Genomic DNA, 20,247 nt, shown 5'->3' with positions numbered 1-20,247 from the left:
AATGTTCTTTAATAGTGTATGCGTTTTCTAATAGGAATTCCTTGCTAATAGAAGTGATGGTAGGATACGGTCAAAAGGCTTGGTTAAACCCTCGAGTACATAATTTCTAGTGTAAGCGCAACATTCTTATGAGATTCCTATGCTTGCCTATACTTGTCAGCTGGCAAATTAAATTGCTTCATTCACTTAATCTGACCTCATCGTTAGGAAGGTTTCAAAATGTTACAACCTAGCAAGACAAGAGGAATGCTTAACTGTTGTTGGAGGTACTCTGAAATTACATAGCAACTTTAAACAAGGTTTTTAATCTAATACAGATATGGTCTTTCTACTTGAAGTCAAGGACAATTCCTCCTTGTTGCATGGGTAATAAAATTCTCCATACCAAGTTTCAGACCAGGTATACAGATTAAAAATCAAACTGCTGAAAATTATAGTTTAGCTAAAACTCCGCATATCTTGGGTCTTCTCTTGAAGCAATCACCTAACAGGTTATACTTCACGTGAATGTGTACACCATGTAAATCACATGAACTATGTTTCAAACTTCTACAAAATACTCAGAGCTGTAAGTAAAGTCCATGTGAAAATGCCTCTCACCTACAATAAATTGGAAGCTGTCTGCATGTAACATATACGACAAAAAGAAAGAAAGTCTCCAGATGATTTAAATTTTCAAACCAACCTTTACATTGAAATTTTTCAAACCAACCTGGAAAGATGATGGAGCAGCTCGTTCTGGGAATCATCTCAAAGCATCTGGAGGAAAAGAAGATTATCAGAAGTAGTCAACATGGATTCACCAAGGGGAAGTCATGTCTGACCAATCTGATAGCCTTCTACGATGGCATGACTGGATGGACAGATGAGGGGAGGGCAGAGGATGTTGTCTACCTTGACTTCAGCAAGGCTTTCAACACTGTCTCCCACACCATCCTCATAGGCAAGCTTAGGAAGCGTGGGTTAGATGAACGGACAGTGGGGTGGATTGAAAACTGGCTGACAGATAAAGCTCAGAGGGTTGCGATTAGTGGCACAGAGTCTAGTTGGAGGTCTGCAGCAAGTCGTGTTCCACAGGATCCAGTCCTGTTCAATATATTCATCAATGACCTGGATGAAGGGATGGAGTGTACCCTCAGCAAGTTTGCTGATGACACAAAACCGGGAGAAATGGTGGACACATCGGAAGGCTGCGCTGCCATTCAGCATGACCTGCACAGGCTGGAGAGTTGGGCAGAGAGGAACCTTATGAAATTCAACAAAGGCAAGTGTAGGGTACTGCACCTGGGCAGGAATAACCCCATGCATCAGTACGGGTTAGGGGCTGACATGCTGGAAAGCAGCTCTGTGGAAAGGGACATGGGAGTCCCGGGGGACAACAGGATGACCATGAGCCACCAATGCACTCTTGGGGCCAAGAAGGCCAATGGCATCCTGGGGGGCATCAAGAAGAGTGTGGCAAGCAGGTCGAGGGAGGTTATCCTCCCCCTCTACTCTGCCCTGGTGAGGCCGCATCTGGAGTACTGTGGCCAGTTCTGGGCTCCCCGGTTTCAAGAAGGACAGGGAGCTGCTGGAGAGGGTACAGCAAAGGGCTACGAAGATGATTAGGGGACTGGAACGCCTTTCTTACGAGGAAAAGGTGAGGGGCTTGTGTCTTTTTAGTCTGGAGAAGAGAAGACTGAGGGGGGAACTTACCAATGCTTATAAACACTTAAGGGGTGGGTGCCAGGAGGATGGGGCCAGTCTTTTTTCAGTGGTGCCCACTGACAGGACGAGAGGTAACGGGCACAAACTTGGTCATAGGAAGTTCCATCTAAACATGAGGAGGAACTTCTTTACTGTGAGGGTGGCAGAGCACTGGAACAAGCTGCCCAGAGAGGTTGTGGATTCTGCTTTTCTAGAGGTATTCAAAACTTGCCTGGATGCATTCCTGTGCAACCTGCTCTAGGTGAACCTGCTCTGGCGGGAGGGCTGGACTAGATTATCTCCAGAGGTCCCATCCAGCCCCTATCATTCTGTGATTCTGGAACTGGTAAAGCTATGATCAATACAAAGACTTTGCTCTGAATTCTATTTAGTGAATTAATGTTCTAGCACATGAAAATCTACAGTCTTGATTGTTATTCACAAGTATTTATAACCCAAGTTTTCTTCTCTCATGAAGGGTAAGTCTTCTTACATTGCCAGGTACATGGCATGTGGTAATTTCTTGGGAGATAAAGATGCCAAAAAAAGATGCGTTTGCACAGGGTTAAGACTCACAAGTGAGGAAGGGATCACAGGGAATAGAAATGAATGGATGTTAAAATTTCTTTGACACTACAATATTTTAATTCTTGTACAAGTTAGCGCATGTCCACCTTATGTTCTAGAGCAAGTAAGATCTGCAGAAATGCTGTGCTTTAGGCTCTCAACAAGTTCAGCCAAGATGATTGCTTGCTGGCTTCCACAAACTACAAGGAGGAGAAACACACAGAGAAAACCTTCATCCTTGAAGTCATTGTTTCCTAGGTACATCAAGCAATCTCTAATGAAGGAAACCAGAGGGAGTTGATCTCTCCTGCAATGAGAGATCAATGTAGAGATTGGGGGACGAGAGGCTGGAGTACCGCCCTAGAGAAAGGGATTTGGGGGTTTTGTTTGATGGTAAGCTCAGTATGAGTCATCAGGGTGCCCAGATGGAAAAAAGGAACCAACTGTATCCCGGGTACTGCGGAATAGCTGCTGGAGGTAACTTAAAAATTAAATTTATATTAAAGGTACAGCATTGAAGAAATCTTCAGGGTGGAGTGTGGCAGATATGCAAGGAATCCATCCCACAGAAGTTCCCTAGGCAACCTTAGATGTTGGCAACATCAGGGGAGCTTGGTGTGCTGACTCTAAGAGAAACTGCACAGAGGGTGGAGCAGAGTGAAGACACCGCGGCCAGGCTCTGTGATAAGACGGGAACTGGAAGGTACTATGGAACTGACAAGCTGCATATTTACCACCCTGAGCCAACAGTCTATCATCTTTCGACAAAATACTATCCTTTGGGTGAACTTTGCTCATTATAATTTCATTATAATACCAAAAACCACACCTCCATCCCAAAGCTACCCACCTCCAAGGTGCGACCACCCCTCACTGAGCTTGCGCTCTGGATTTTTCATAGTCTATACCTTTAAAAGCAGAACGAGAAGCTTTTACACCAGTTACAATAGAGGTATGTATGACTAGAGTCACTCAAGCTCCACCTGGAAGGACAAATAATATAAAAATGGCTTAAGAGAGGAGGGATGCCAGGGAAGATACCATCGCAGACCACCTCTGACACCTGGGATCAGTCGACGGGCTCTGCCTCTCTTCCCCCCCACAGGGACGCCTTTGGGTAAGATTCGAACACTTGGTTATACCGAGTGCTTCCCCAGGGAACTTAGAAATCTCTACAGAGTTGCTTTATAACTTAATGCGTTTGTAGCTAGGCTATATTACTCATATTCTTGGTATTTGCACATGCTTTGCAGGCAGTAATTTCATCACTGGCAATCCAAAAGAACTTGCCTATCTGTTGCTTCAATAAACTGCACTATTCACTAATCTAGCCGCGAGAGTTCTCATTGAATGCCAAGAAATCCCTTAAGTGTGGCCGTGCTAGTTCATGGAACGCGACTAGACTGAAAGTGTATGGTGTTACGAGTGTACCCATAATCGTGAGAATTCAATACATTGAACGCAAACTGACTTGTAACACAGAGAATTGGGCATCACTCAGAATCTAAGCCTAGCCACCCCCAGCCCCTCTGATATCTGAGGACAAGCTGGAATGCAAGGGGGTTTATTTTCTGCCAAACTGTCTTGCCCTTTAACACGACAGGTACATTAAGCACGTTATAGCTAACAAGTCCAAAAAAAAAAAAAAATTATTGTCCCACTATACAAGTCACTGGTGCAGCTTCACCTTGAGTATTGCGTGCAGTTTTAGGTTCCATTATATAAGATATAAAAATATTAGAATGTGTCCAAAGGAGGGCAACAAAGATGGTGAAAGGACTCAAGGGCATGACTTTTGAGGACTGGATGAGGATACCAGGTTTGTTCAGCTAAAAGCAGAGGAGATGCAAGGATAACATTGCTGCTGTCTACAATGTTCTCATGATGGGGAGGGGAGAGGGAGGTGCTAATCTCTTATCTCTGGTGTCTGGTGATAGGAAGCAAGGGAATAGCTTAAAGCTGCATGAGAGGAAGTTCATATTGGATATTAGGAAAAAACCTCTTCATCGAGAGGGTAGTCAAGCATTGGAACAAGCTCCTCAGGGAATCTGTCATGGCCCCAAGCCTGTCAGTGTTCAAGAAAGTGTTTGGAAAACAGTCTTAGATATATGGTTTAATTTTTAGGTGGCCCTGGGTAGAGTCAGCAGTTGGACTCAATGATCTTGGTGGGCCCCTTCCAACTCAGAATATTCCACAATTCTATGATTCAATGAGAAGGGAGCATAGCATGTTTCAACTGTGCCAGGAAACATTTCCCTGACATACAAAACTCTTTAGGTATACAGAATGCTTCACAAGTCTTTACAAAACTAAGGAAGGGAACTTAATACAGCAGATTCTTCAAGACGATTTGTCCTTGCCAGGTATTTCTGGCATCTGCAGAAAGATTGCTGTAAATTGTGCCGGATACTGTCACAGACTGCAAGGTTATATTGGATAAATCCAGAACGGCTTGTAAAGTTCCTCAAATGACTGTTTCCTTTTGTGGAATGAGGTACTAATTGTACCTCAGAAAAATTCTATTTTTTAAGTAGTGCTTCATACAAATTCTGAACAGGAAACCCACAGAACAATTTCTGTGACTTCTCATATGCTGCTTCTCACATGGTCTTAATTTTGTGTGGTGAAGTCTGCTCTTTCTTTTGCATCAGCTACAGGAATCTAGCAGAAGGAACTTCGAAGTCAAAGTTAACTTCCAGGTTGCATTAATTAGACCCTCTCTGGGCTCTATCAGTAGCATAGCAAATAACATCAATCAGAAATAAAAAAAAAAAGTAGCAGAATTTCTAGAATACAAGGGACAGTATCACTATTGTTGCTGTTTTGTACAGCTGTGAGTGGATGTAATTAGAGTTCTGAAAGCTGTAACTTCGGTTTTGGCTACAAGCATAAACAATGCTTGGATAACCATGTCAGGGCCCTGAGCTTACCAACAGGCTCTGCAACCTCCTTCCCCAGTCCTAGGGGTTAAGGCATCTGTGCTCAAGACCAATGCTGACACAATGCAGCTGAGTAAGCTGTGTGGAACCTTGTCAGGGGCCTCCTCCACCTTCTGCTGGGAGCTGAAGTTCAGGCTCCCATTCTTGTGTCAGCTGTGCTGCAGATATGCCTGTACTTGGCTGCGTACCTCACTGATCTGAGCCAGCAACTTCAAATCCTTAGCTTGACCTCAAGCCTCCCTCCTCATGACAAGCTTGTCTGATAACCACTGGACTGTTGTCTGAGCCTGTCTTACTGCCACTAGACTTGCTCTGATCTTCTTGCTTGGCAACTGTAGGATTGTGCACTGGTCAGTAAGCATCCTGATCCATGCCTGCCTTGCTGTCACCCTTAGCTCCTAACTCACATGCATTCAGGGAGCAGTCTCCCCATCCTACTGCTCCCTGACAAACTAGTCAAGAACCACAGTTCCTCTAGAAACACATTGTAAGACTTAAGAACTTAAGCAGTTGAGCAGTATCACAGAGTATCTCATACACCAACTATCAGCAAACCGTCTATAAGCTACTGATTAAGAGAGCCATTAGAGTTCCCTTGGCAAGTTTAATGAGAAAACCAGGACCACAGAATAAAAATAAAAATATTGTCATAAATGGAAATTTACTTGCAATGTTGTAGAGGCCACATAGCAGAGGTGCTACTAACAAGCTGACCTGCTGAAAGGATTTCAAATTTCAGGAAAATAACAAGTAAAGAATGAAAAGCCTAAATTCCATGCGGAAACAGGCCTTGTACCTTCAGTGAACCACAGAGGTCATCCTATCTGAAAGTTATGTTATTGATATTTATCTGTGCTGGTGCATTTCCTCTCCCTCACTTTTTCCTGGGCCACTGTATGAACTCAGGAATTCTGGCTAGGCCTTGGCCTTTGCGCCATGAGTTGGGCAGTTAAGCATCCCTTGACCGTCCCAGGAACTCTTGCATGGCTAAGGTGGGGAGCAACACTGACCATACCAAGCACTCCTGTTACCCAACTTGAGGCGGGTAACGAAAGCAGGAATAATCAGTCATCCCCTGACAGCCTTGGAACACCCCTTACCTGGACCACAGCCTGAGTGGAACGGTACCAGTGTTACTGGAATTCCAGTAGCTTTCCAGTAACTTGGTGATGACTAAAGCCAATCATCTTGCAAACCTATAAACAGCAGTCCAAAGTAAGACCCTTAGATCTCTCCTGGACTGCAGCGGGCTGCGACCAGCATCTCCCTCTGAGTGGGATGCCTCTCAGAGTTTCACAAACTCTCCAGTTTGTGTAATTCAGAGGAACACCGCTGAAAGCTGGCGACGGGACCTGGACTAAAACCCTCTCCTCCTTGAGGCTCAACCCTAGCCCACTGAGAAATGCTGAGACATTTGAAGTGAAAATTTCACAGAACTCGAGGGGAATTTTTAACAGGTATACCTTTTTTTAATATATATATTTATTTATTTGTGTTGGTGTGTGTGCGTGTGTGAATCAATTTGAATATTCAATAGCAAATACAGTATTACCATTTCAAAACTGTAATCAAGCCACTGTTGTGATTGTGGTAAATTCTATTAACTCACTTTGCAAATGTTAAACTAATCCATGATTAAGTGTTGCTAAAATCTTGTGATTTACCTTAAACTGTGAATGAACCTGCTAAATACATATAATCCTTTAGATATAAAACAATGATCAAGTCTGAGACTAGGATTAGACCTAGCCACACCTAGACTCTTCTTTGAGAAGTTTAGAAAGCAAGGGGGTCCATTCTGAACCTCATGACTCAATGGGAGGGTCCTCTTTATCCTTTTGTTTCTCCAGTCTCTCTGTATAAATCATTCTGATTTGATTCTAATTTGATTTTGCTTTGTATATTTTAGTAAGTAATAGAGTGAACCTTGCCATCAAATTCTGTTAAGTTGCATTTTTACAAACTTCTATTAAAATCACTTTTGCCAATATCCTTGACGGTGATTCTTTAAGTGGCCTAAACCACTCATTCGCAACATTACCTCAAAAATAAAAATGCACCAAGAAAAAAAACTTGTTTCCATAGAAATCAGATCTGTAACATTATTCTTTGCCATCATTTTAATTGTCCAGAATAACAATAATTATATTCTCAATTTAGGAAGGCATATGAAAACTGACAGAAAAGCCCTCTCATAGTTCAAAGACGTGATGTAGATTTTAAATGAAAAACAAAAATCCTGTTCCAACAAAGTGCATGCCAGACTGACTGGTTTCTTCTTTTTTCTCACTTTTTAAAAAATTTTAATTCTTTTGGGAGCCTTTTTGGTTATAATACCCAGATATAACACTGGGTAATTAAGCTGTCCATATCAGAAAGAATACAGCTTCACCCAGAAGATCTCTCAGCTGTAGACTGTTGCTTCTGTAGCTGTAACTTCTATTCAGGACCAAAACTATGATCTCTGTAGGAGACAGAGAAGGAAGAACAAAGACAGAAAAAATGTTTAGTGGTGCACTAGTTAGACTGCTCTGCTGCATTCGACAAAATCGTAACGAAGTACAAAAGTAGTACAAAAGTAAAGGTTTAGACTAGACCAAGAATGGTTGCAATATGGCAGATCAAGGGTCCACTAGTTTGAAATGTCATCTCAAGAAGAATTAATACAAAAAATAAATTTATAAGGTCATTTGAAATTAATTACAAATCCTATCCTGGTGGCTGTTCCTACTTGAAGAAGCCAGTTAAGGCTAAATACCATGTTGGTCACTATACCTCACGCCAGAGCTAGACACACTAATGACTTCTGCTTCCAAAACAGACATGGGATCAGGCTACTGAATTTTTCAAGCAAGAATGAGATTTGCCTGCCAGCAGCTGCCATCAGAACAGACACTTAAAAGGGAGAATAAGAACAGCTAAACCTGGTACTTCATGACAGCCAAGAAACATGCGACCTCTACAGCTGTGGCCCCAAAACATAACTCAATGCATGGCTAAGCCCTCATCTAGTGTTGAGTGGAGGTTCAAGTAACCCTTTTCACAGATTTATACAACAGATATGCTTTCGTGGTGCAATGCAATTGCAATTTTGCAAGGAATTCTTTAAACCAGTTCCTGATAGTTATTTGCTTTACAAATCCAGTAAGAGAAAAGAAAACAAGTGTCTCAGTTCTGCAGGCAAAAAAATTCAGAAACAGCACATTATTGTGTGGGAGGAATGCAAGTATGTACCACTGTCATCCCAGATGAACATTTTGTACTAGGTTCTTCTCAAAATTCCAGTTTTTGGAAGACTTGTTTTCTAAGGCATTGTGTTTTGAGAAGAGAGAGGTAACAGTACCAAAAGACAGAAGAATGCTATACAAAGCAAAACCTGAAAAAATCCTCTTTCTTCAAATAAACACAAAATTATGAAGTATAAAAAGAGTACTGATTCTGGGAAGAATTCTACTAGCTGCCATTGCAAGCCTTCAGTATTTATTTTTTTTAAGTGCACAGGAGATGCCAAATAAACATTAATAGTATCAGAGAACACCAGTTGTAAAATGTAGAGGAGCAGGAGCAGACAAAAAATTTTTCTCAAATGCAATCCATCTATTTCTAAACTCATTTTCATATGGCCATGAAACTCTGGTCATGTAAGTTTTTCACACTTGGTTGCCCAGGTTTCATTGAAGTTAGGTATATGCAGTAATTCAAGAGGTTGAAAAAAATCTATGAGAAAAAAAGATTAATAAGGACAGCAGCGTTTGCCCTCAGAAAGTTACTTTTTTTTCCCCTTGGAAAAACAGAAACAGAGTTTTCCCGAGTTGACCAGCAACATATTATTCTAAGATCCCATAGAAGATACCAGGCCATTTAACACACAGATCAGTATTTATCCCCAAAATGTGATTTTTAAGTGGTATTTTACCATAAGAAAACAGTATCTTTAGAGCAGTCACTGTAAGAAATCATGATCTGTCTTGCAGAAATTCTTAATGACACTTCGAGATTTTGGCATCAAAATCTGGACAGAATGTATCTTATGCTCCAGTCTTCTACATTACTGCTCTATGCTGGGAAAGCACAATCATCTTTGTGATAAGGACTGAAAAAGGGGCTACCTCTTGGGCTAAGGCACGAACACTCATCTGATCACTAATGACCCAGTTTTGCAATTAAATGAGTCCAGTTCAGTTATGTGCCTTTAGAGTGTTTGGTACGTTCTCAATATTCAATTTCAGGACACTTAAAACACCAACAGAAGTGCATCAATTAAAGCAAAAAGTTTTGGCCATTGTTTCATTTCCTTTTCCAAAATAAGGGAAATAACGACTAATTGTCCAGACAGATCTATAACCAATGTTAACTTCTGTAGACCAACTTCGCTATTCAGTTTACTCTTTCTTACTTTTTCCTCCTTGCAGAAATGTAAATCTACTCCTTATAACTGCTATGTCTACATCACTGAACAATTGTTTAACTAAAATGCAAGCAGATATAGTTAACAGTCATCCGCAGTATGGATTATTCTAACTCATCTTTGCAAGAGAATGCACTATCAAATTTCAATGATCAGACATTATCACTTGAAGTGGACAGTTATAATGGGTCTTTTAAAGTTAAATGCACAGCTAATCTACCAGGTCACTCAAGTGAGATGACAGTTCATACAGCACTAAACAAGAGTCAAGTTGTAGTCACTTCCCTCTGTTCGGGACTACCTTTAAACTGCTCTAAGAATGCACACAGATCTCTTCCTACTTCATCTACCAAAATCCATAGTGGACTAACGACCTTTTTATCATTTTTCCTTTAATGAAGTTTCCTTTAAAATCTTTCAAAATTACATACTAATTTTCTTTCCAGAACAAAATGTTCACTCAACCAGCTAATAAACAAACAACAATTCAACAGTGAAAAGCATCTGACAGTTATAACTAAATTTGCAACTCTGATGAAGAGATTTTCAGATGTGAAAATAATAATGTATTTGAACTATTCATTCTACACATCAGACAGAAGTACACAGGTAACCATCCAACTGACTTAGATTACAATTCAATCATCCCTCATACAGAATATCTACTCTTATATTATTTATTACTAAGGCATTTGTATGCTCTCAGATATATTGTTTGAAGACTGACAATGTTCAGTATTTACTACATAATTTTTTTTAAACTTCATGAAGCAAACAAAAAATTCAAAATAAACTTAAGCTAATGCGAAAGATGTGTACCAGTACAGAAGAATTGAGCATTTCACTGTACTCTGGAAGAAAATATACTTTATGGGATTTAATTAACAAGAAAAATTTTAATTGTTATGCATGGTCCAATAGAATAGATTACTACTACAATAATTTGATGAATGTGTTCAGATTATTTTTCCTAAGACAAAGATCTCCATATATACTGAAGTATGATTTTTAGTGTAGTTACAGAACTAAAGAAAATGTGACGACCTGATGACTAGGTTAAACTGACATTAACCAAATCAAAACAGTTCCAGCACACAAGTAGAGCTATTAGTGAGATAAAAAGATAGAAATATGCCTAAGCCACAAATCCAGAAGATAAAGATATTACACAAGAAATAAGATGGAAAAAAAAACCAACTTAGGGGCTTTGGCCTTTTTAAAAGGTATATGAAACACAAGACTCTTAGGAAAAAAAAAAGCAACACTGAAGTGACTGCACTTACGCAATGAACAAAACAGTGTTGTAGAAGTTTCAATACAAAGTCTGTCAGTCCCATCAATTCCCCGCATCCCCGGTAATATTTTATGTTAATGTCACGTGCAAACATATTCTATGACCCAGTTAGACAGGAACTCAACTGAGATGCATGAAAGCATAAGGCTAGAAAGTACCTTTTTTTAACCCAGATTTTCTTTGCAATTCAGTTGAGAGTTAAAGATCAGAAAGACTAGCCTTAAAGTCAATCATGGGGCTAAGAATGCAAATGCCATAAAACTTAATACTAAAGGTACTATTCATTTCAATCTCTTAATCTCTTACCTAATCCCATTCTATGGTTAGGCTAGTCAAACTGTAGGTCTTCATGAGATATTAAATAAAATTTGAATGTCAGAAGTCACTTCATACCTAAATACCTTGTGATACTAACCTATCCTATCTGAAAATTAATTTTTATTCAGCTGCTTTATTCTAGTCAGGTTATTTCTTCTTTTTGCATGCAAATACAAGCATACAGACTTCATTTTAAAGATAAAACAAAGGCAAAATCAGACTGCCATTTCACTTGTACAAGACAAATCTCAGTTTTTAGCAAAATGGTAGTATAAAATGCTTTATAGAGCTCTTAAAACCCCACTGCTTTCAGCTTGGATTTGTAATTCTTGCATGTGTAACACTTTCACATGTGTAAATGCATGTATAAAGCACTTTCACATAATAATTGTAAGACAAAGAGGATACTTGACAATGCACTCTTCACACTCATGCTTCAGTAGCTGCACAGCGGAAATCAATAGGTTTCTGTTTTCCTAGAAGTCACATGCACTTGCTTCCTCTCACTCAAACAGTGCTTAGGAAAAGCAGGTTCCCATCTCTTCATTGTTGAACAGTCAATTCATCTGCTATAGTTATTATAGTCAAGAAATGGTACACTCTTTATAATAAAACCAACTTCTGTCAGATTCTATACTTGCTCAGGTACCTGGAAATATTAACAACCAATCAGATTAAAGCAGGGATAATGAAAACATTGAACTATGATGTTTCCTAGCAGTTATCCCTAACTACAAGACCATCCAAAATTCATAAATACATAGTAAAGAATTCTCTCTGATAACAATTCTAAACATAGCACATGTGTGTAATTGCTGATAATTTTTATACGTTCTAAATAACCTGAATACATCCTGTTTCAGGAAATACAGTCCCAAGAGGGGGTTACTAGAATAAATTCCACTTGCATAAGTATACTTTTTCAATGGCAAAGCTCTTGCAAGAAGCAGGATGGGCCAGGGAAGACGTGTGAAGAAAGGGGGAGAAAGGAAAGCATACTGCTCTGATTAAATTGCAAATGCTACACTCTTACCTGACTTATGCAGTTGTATAATTTTATTTAAAAGTGCTACCCAATGAGCATGAAAACAGATATAAAGCTATGCAATTATAGAGGCAAATTTTACCTCTTGTAAGTACATTGGTTCAGAAGTGTAAGTTAAGTATCTTTTGCAATGTGAATTGTAAGTGTTCTAGTAGTAGCTGAATTGTTTACAGAGAATACAGTATGAAATGTCAATTTCTATGTGTAAATGGGTCATTCTAATCATGTTTAGGTTCAGCAGCTAAATTACAATAGCTCACATGGAAACTGTAGTCAAGTGCAGACAATTTCTTAGTTCTGAAAGCAGACAATACAATTGCAATTACTTTTTTCCTTGGAAGAAACACTAGAAATGTTGAGGGAAGACAAATATAAAATGTGAAGAAGAATATAAGAAAAAAAATACAGTTAAGTGAAGAGATTTCTGAGGTATATACTGAAAACAGAATGCATTAGAGTCGGAGGAACCAACATTAAATGACCAAGCAGCAAGACTGCTTTATTTAATGACTGGAGAATGAGGAATCCGATTCTGAGTGTGGGAAAAGCAGACAGGCATCTCTGATGCTTATCGAAGTCCTCCCCTTTCCTTTTACTGCTTGTAAATGACATCCCAAAGGTGAGCACAGATGAGAAATAAGTATATTTCCTAAAACCATCTGTTTTGAGACTTAAGAATGTAATAATGAATCAGGACCTTCTTTATCCCAGGGAAGATTTCAGCTTCATTCAACTTTGGCTCAAAGGCTGGAGGACTGCTCCTTTTATCTCCCATCGGTGCAGTAATACCATTCCATGTACTTCACTTTGTCTCAAGCCCAGCACAGCTTCTCTCACAACTCTAAGCAGGTGCTGCTCTCCCTAGCCACACCTTTCACTATCATTCTTTCCTGCTGAAAACTGCATCTCTCTGTACTTCCTCCCTTGCACTGCTCTGACAATCTGCTGCTAATCCCTTGTCATGCCAGTTGAACCTCCTCTTAGTTTCACGCTATAATTTAAAAAGGATTATATTGACATTATCTGTACTACTTCCCTGCTTGAGAAAGTAACATTTCATATATCTTAAAATGGTACCTCCCAAATCCTACCAGACTCCATCTGAAATGCAAATATTCTAGAGGAAACGACCAGTTATCTATTTTTAGAAAAACCCTCTGCTGCTTCTAACAAAGACTTTAGATCTGCAGTCCCAGATTTCAATACCTCTGATACCTAAAGCGAAAGCCAAAAAATAACCGTTTTAAAAAATTCTCTCAGAAGTAAAATCCTGCACAATTTTGACTCTCTGAAATCTAAAAAGGATATTTGGAGGTAAAACTGTACCTTACAAATAATTAATAACTAACCTCAACAGTCAGAGATCACTATGTTAGGTATTATGCGCATATTTAATACAAGATGAGCTTTTATCCTAAAAGCTTGCAATTAAACTTATCAAAAGTGACACAAAGACATGAGAAAGAGACAAGATAATAATACATTAATTATTATTAGCATAAAGAAGAGTCATAGCATACCATTTGCCTAGTCACTGCAAAGTATTAGCACAGTCAAGCGTTTTTAAAAAGGCATCTGAAAATGATAATGTAAGTGGCTTTTCAGACTTATGTGGAGCTCTCCTTTTTCACAGGAGGGAGCATGAAGGCATTTCAGGGAACACTGGAACAGACAAAAATGTCTGACAACACTGGCAGGCCAAAGACCTATGAACTAAAAGCTCAAAACCCCAGGAAAACAGACTACTAGATCTTGTTCTATGAAGTAAGAGTCCAGAAGGCAGTTTTTCTCCCCTCTCAAATGTGTTTATGATTTCAATGAGACAGAATCTGACTTTGTGATCTTGCTGGATTCTGTCCACACTTACCGGAGATTCAAATACTCACCTCATCAGTAAGGAATTCCTTACTCAGACCAAAGTCTGTCAGCACCACATGGCCATCAGAATCAAGGAGAATATTCTCAAGTTTTATATCCCGATATATAATCCCCAACTGCAAACAGAATATAAGAAAAAGTATTTCCAAACCAGTGTAATCACATCAAGGAGACATTGTCGAATGCATTCAAATACAAAGCTAACAAAACTACCATTATTAAGGTAGTCTGACAGCTGAACATTGCACCTCAAAAAGGACAATTTTAAAATGCCTTTTAAGAAATAACTTAGAGCGACTTAAAAGTTCTCAGAACTTAACACTGTGCATTAATGTCTTAAAACTTAAAGGACGTACTATATCCTTTGAATCTAAAACTGACTGAATACTTGCTATTGAGTGTAAAACTCAGTTCAGCTTTCATTAAGAATGAAAACGGATGCTTCTGTAGTATGTTCTAGACCATACATGCATGCTTTGTAATAGTTTACAAATCTACTCACCACCTCTGAAAAGTATAACACTTTTCATGTTTACAGTTGTGCCAAAATTTCAGAGCTCTGCTGTTTAATTGTATCAAAACAAGGACAACTGAACAACAATGCAACCCAAACACTGTTCATATTGACTACAAATTAGTTTTACTGACATACACCATTTCATAAGGATTACTAAAAACTAACTATCATTTGTCAATAACAACACTCTTCATGCTGCAGACAAAAACTTGTAGCCTTAATCTGGTGCACAGGAATAGACACTTCATTGGGAAGTATTTCCAATTATACAACTAAAGTCCCATTGATAGATATAGTTACTTTGAATTCAAAACAATCTAAAAAAATAGTTCTCCTTACTAACTTTATGTGATGTGAAAAGAATAAAGTTGTAGTTCCACAAAACCAGCACTAGGATAAAGTTACTTTACCTTGTGGAGATGTTCAAGTGCCAAAACGATTTCACCAATGTAAATTTGTACCTCATTTTCTGAGAATCTCTCTCTGTGTGAAAGGTGAGTAAACAATTCTCCTCCATTTATATAGTCTAAAAAGTAGAACAAAGAACCTTATAATTTCACTTTCTGACAACTTAATTTTCTTATTGGAATATTAATAGGTACTTTGTAAGTTATTTAATAAGATGTTCTGGGATCAGATGCTTTTACTTTATTGTTATTCACCAATATTTCATCATGTTGTACAATACTCAATTTCCTTCTTAGAGGACTGACGGCAGAACATGACCAACTTTTAAGCAAGCAGCAAAACCATAAAATAAGCCTCATTATAAAGATGAGAAAAAGGAGTACAAATGATATCTACAAACAGAATACTTGCACACTCTTAAGAAATACTTAAGAGCAACAAGGCAGACTGACATAAAGAAAGGCAATTCAGGGAACAGGTATTAGGTGAAATAATCAACCATGGGCAATTAGAAGTTTTACCCTTCGCAAGGGAAACTTTGATGGCAAAACTTACTGGAGCAGATTATTTCCACATACATTCCCTCATGGAAACCACACTTTCATTCTTTGCAGGCTATGACACAAGAGTTTTCCCACAGTCAGGGATGGGGGGAAAAAAGTAATTATTACAACAGAGCTCCACTGCAATACAAACACATTTTAGAGGTAGAACTGTTTATGCTAGCAGTGTAATTTGCAACCCCACAGCCCCCATACTGTATTTGAGGTCTACGTATACAGAGCAGAGAACATGCCCCACAACACCTTACTCAGTATTTTCTTAAATATAGTTTCTGTGGATTCATTGGTATAATACAAACCCATGAAAGAGGTTCAATCCTATTATAATTAAGTTAATACTTTGAAGGAGAAAGCATATATACAAATTACAGACATTTCTAAAACCTCTTGAAACTGAAATGATACGTTGCTCATACACCAAGTTCAGCTAGGTACAAAAACAAAGGCAGAGACTGGTTTCCCCAAAAATTCAGAAGCCTCAGAAACACATAAATTCCCAAACAAAATCAAAGTAGTCATTTACAAAGATTTACGTAACAAGACATAAAAAACTTGCAATGAACAAGGTTTTTTTTTTTTTGATTGTTAGGGAAGGTGTGAAGCCCAGTTGAATTATGAAATAGATTTAGGCCATGTTAGGTAGAAGAGATTTTTACTGTTACACAAAGTGATTAAAAGAAATTTTTTAATCCCCTCTAATTGTTCCCATTTTCTGCTAAAAAGGGAGTAAAAAGAACCTTTCTGGCCCCAACTGATATTCTGAGAATGGATTCATGTAGACTTTGTGGGAAAGCAAAAAACAAAACAAAAAGCCTTTAATTATACATCAATTTTGAATTTCTTGCTTTGAACATCACCTTAACATTGTGTTACAGTGGACAAGTGCCCAGTCTGCACTATCTGCTATGTAATGGTTCTTCAGAACTACCAGGCTCCCTCCTTTTTGACTCTTATGAGAATATAATGTCAAGCTTTTAATTTTCCCTTCTTATAATTTTTTTTTTTTTCTTCTAATTATCCCTGTCACCTAAATTTCTCCATTACTACATATTTATTTTTAGGTAACTACATCCATCTGAGGTGTGAGGGGGTTTTTTGTTTTGGTTTGCTGGGGTTTTTTTTAATATTTCTAATGGGATCTAAACTGCATTCTAGCGAAAAATATCTGGATTTAAAGAATGGTACTACAATATTTATAATACATGTTTGCATTTTGTCTCATTTAATCTTTCAAATTTTTTTCTAAATTATTAATCAATAACTTAAATACAAAAAACCCCCACCTTAATTATTAAAGGTTAACATCAAGGAATCACAAAGCTATCAATGTATTTCTAACTTTTTGTCTCTCTAGCATTTTCCAGCCTGTGACAATATTTTACATATTTCTTTAATGTCCTACTCAGAGGAATTTGTAAGAATATTTATTACAATTTCCAACTCTCATTTTCAAAAGTAATCTAGTAAATACTCCATTTAAGCTTGAGCTCTTCAGATACCTGTATTATCTCAATGCTGTATATGAAACTAAGGTATACGCATAGAACACCTTCCTAAGAATTGACAGCCAGTGGTGTAATTTAGATAACATTAATAAAATTTTATTAATTTAATGTCTAAATCAGCCTGTTAATAAAGGTTCAATAAATGGAAGTTAGAAGATAAGAAGAATTGCAAACCTTTTACTTCAATTAAAGGACCATTTACTACTTTAATTAATTCACGACAAAAATATATCCTGCACCCAAGCATTAACTTAATCATTCATTTTCCAGTTCTTTTAAAATATTCTAAGTAAGCAGTCTTTAAAAATTGCTTGTAATTTGCTTACAAATACATCTTATATGCCAAACACAAAATTTGTGGCTGATCTGAAAGCTAGAAATATTTCAAAATTAGAGTGGTACCGAGACTTATGAACAAGCTCTACTTTCAGCACAGAAATGTGTGATTTTTGGATTCCCCTTCACACCCAAAAATTGAAACACGCAAGTATCTCAACACTCAAAGATCAAATGGTTTCATAACAAAAGTTTTGGCAGCAAATGCTTCCTGAAGCAGTAAAGTTTAGAGTTGATTTTGATACTCTTTTCCAGTTCCTGAAGCAAGCGTTTCTCAGGAAGATGAAGGATTTTTCCTGATAACGAGGAAGACAGGACTCTTCAAAGGCAATGAAATTGGGGAATAAAGCAAAAGGAATATAAATCCTTAGCTCAGCGTCTTTCCCCCAAATGTTACTGTCCTGAAAAAGGATAGAGGTAGGGAATAGACATGCATATATGGAATTTATATCCAAGTTGAAAATCCTAAGAAGTTCCTGATCAGTCTTCTGCCAACCTTGCAAATACTACAGAAATAGAGGTGGTTCTTCACATCAAAATGGAAAGCAAAATGGCAAGGACAGAAGTGGAACTAAAAATGTTCATTATTAAAGGCTTGCTATACAATAGTTCTTTATCAAGCCTCTCCTGTAAATGGAGATTTACGAAAGTTACTGGTAGAACTTACCAAAATGAGGTCTCATAATGCATAAAACAAGAAACTGATCCACAACACAAGTATTTTCACCAGCATTTTACAGCAGGATTCCATACCAACAACTTGAACATTCCAGTGTGGTAAGGAATTTGAACAGAAATAAATGAAAGTACAATCATCTTTAACTGGCATTGCCAACATTACGAGCACATTTGTTCAGAAAAAAGACCTGCCTGATACAATCTTTCAGTTTGCAGCATTTCAGTGCTAAAACAGCGGTCAACATAGTGACAGGTAGCCCTGTCCTCAGTCACAGATGACAATATTTCAAAACCACTGATCACACTGAGGTCAATATACAACGTGTTCTTAGAGTGAAATGTACAGCATGTTTGCACTAGAAGGCCTTCTGCTGCTTTCCTTACTTTTTTCTTCTTTCCGACCAACTAATCCCAGTAACAAAGTCATGTTTGGTAATCTCACCTTACCAATAACCTCTGTGCCACATACGCAAAGGCAGCATGCAGAGAAAATATATTTAATCACTTCAATGCCCATATTCATACAGATTAAGAACTTTTTCATTCATGGTAGCAGTTTGTCTGAAAATATGTAGAAAGCTAATGCAGTATATAATAATGGTTAAAAAAGTGCAAATCAAAATTTCATCTTTAGGTAAGTTCAAGAAAATATTTCTCTGGTTTGGGTACTTAGTCATATACATTTTTTGCTGCATGGAAGTCAATGATAATACTCCCCACCCCCCGCCCTGAAGTCACAGTAGCACACTGAAGTTCAAACAGGAAAACCACAAATACAGACACTGTTGAACAGTATTTTACTTCCTATGGTCTCTAATGCAATCTCCAAATACACAGTACTTAAGACCACATGAAAAAAAACCTACAAAACATTAAGGAGATAAAAGGGCAGATTATTTTTTTTTCATTAACGTAAGACTTGAATCCTGAAAACTGCTCACCTAAAATGAGATGAAGCTTTGTATCTGTCTGGAAGGCATAATGTAACGTGACCAAAAATGGTGATTGCCTAATGTGCTCCAACACTTGTCGTTCTGTCCTTGTGTGCTCAGTTGTTTTGGCTTTTTGAACTATTGTTGCTTTCTTCAGTACTTTCATGGCATACAGCTTTCCAGCATCGTGGCCACTTACTTTCCTTACTAGGAACACTTTTCCATAAGCTTGAAAAAGTGGGGAGGGAAAAAAAAAAGCCAACAGTCAAACAACAGTCACCACAAACATGGACATTTTTATTTTTTTTTAAATAAAAAGGGCTCCTTGGAACTGTACAGTAAAATAGGCATGGGCTATAAATCCTGTCATGATGTACAGACACAAGTGATCTGAATCAAGGTTGTACAGACTAATATTGTGACCACAGTAATACTGTTATGCATATGCACAATTTTAATGTCATTCACCTATTTTTCAAATATCGGATGTTAAATTATTTTTAGCATCTGAAAAACAGACCCCCTACTACTGAGAGCACTGGTTTAAAAAAAAAAACCAACTGCTTCCAAAAGTAGTATTTACACCTTTTTAAGGAGTTACTTCTCAAAAAAATGTAGATAACACTTCTGCATTCTACTAACACGCAACAAAAACAGTGCAGAGAATGGCCTTAGCTTGTATTTCTCAACTGCTTAAGGGAACAGCCCTAGTTTTCACCAATTTTCAGCTGGAGCTTGACATTGAACTTCCTTGTGCCTCTCTAAAAAGCCCAGTTTAGAGCATTAAATAGAAGTTTCCTTAGGCTCCCAGGAAACACTAGTTTTATCAGAAATGTTGGAGAACATTAAGTTAAGCTAAATTGAAATAAACAAAAAGCCCCTAGATATTAACACTTGGCTACCTGTATCTTTAATCACACTTTATAAAAACATACAATAATGCATCTTAAGTGGCAGAATGCTAGCAGTACATTAACAGCATCTACTACAGCTTTACATACAGCATAGGAGAAGATTATCTGGCAAGTGTAATAGCTGTAAGGAAATCTCTAGAAACTATACTAATGTTATCATAAAAGAATTTGCAACATAAAGCTTTACCATGGTACAAATTGTTTCTTCAGAAATCTGAAAAGGACTGACAGAATGATGAGGATTCTCAGCAGATTTGAT

The 20,247-nt window shown here is 37.9% G+C and overlaps 1 protein-coding gene across 1 annotated transcript in view; it reads right to left on the bottom strand.

Annotated features, from left to right (window-relative positions):
- Nucleotides 1-20,247, bottom strand: part of RPS6KA5 (ribosomal protein S6 kinase A5) — a 78,985-nt gene that overhangs the window by 38,586 nt on the left and 20,152 nt on the right. The window contains exons 3-5 of the mRNA XM_059819879.1: nucleotides 19,084-19,302; nucleotides 15,063-15,178; nucleotides 14,144-14,251 (exon numbers count right to left, since the gene is read on the bottom strand). Of these exons, the coding sequence (XP_059675862.1) occupies nucleotides 14,144-14,251; nucleotides 15,063-15,178; nucleotides 19,084-19,302 (443 nt within the window). The remainder of the gene's footprint in view (nucleotides 1-14,143; nucleotides 14,252-15,062; nucleotides 15,179-19,083; nucleotides 19,303-20,247) is intronic.

Source organism: Gavia stellata, chromosome 7 (assembly GCF_030936135.1).
Source record: "Gavia stellata isolate bGavSte3 chromosome 7, bGavSte3.hap2, whole genome shotgun sequence".
In the NCBI taxonomy this organism is placed as follows: domain Eukaryota; kingdom Metazoa; phylum Chordata; class Aves; order Gaviiformes; family Gaviidae; genus Gavia; species Gavia stellata.
This window is presented reverse-complemented; position numbering and strand designations above follow the sequence as displayed.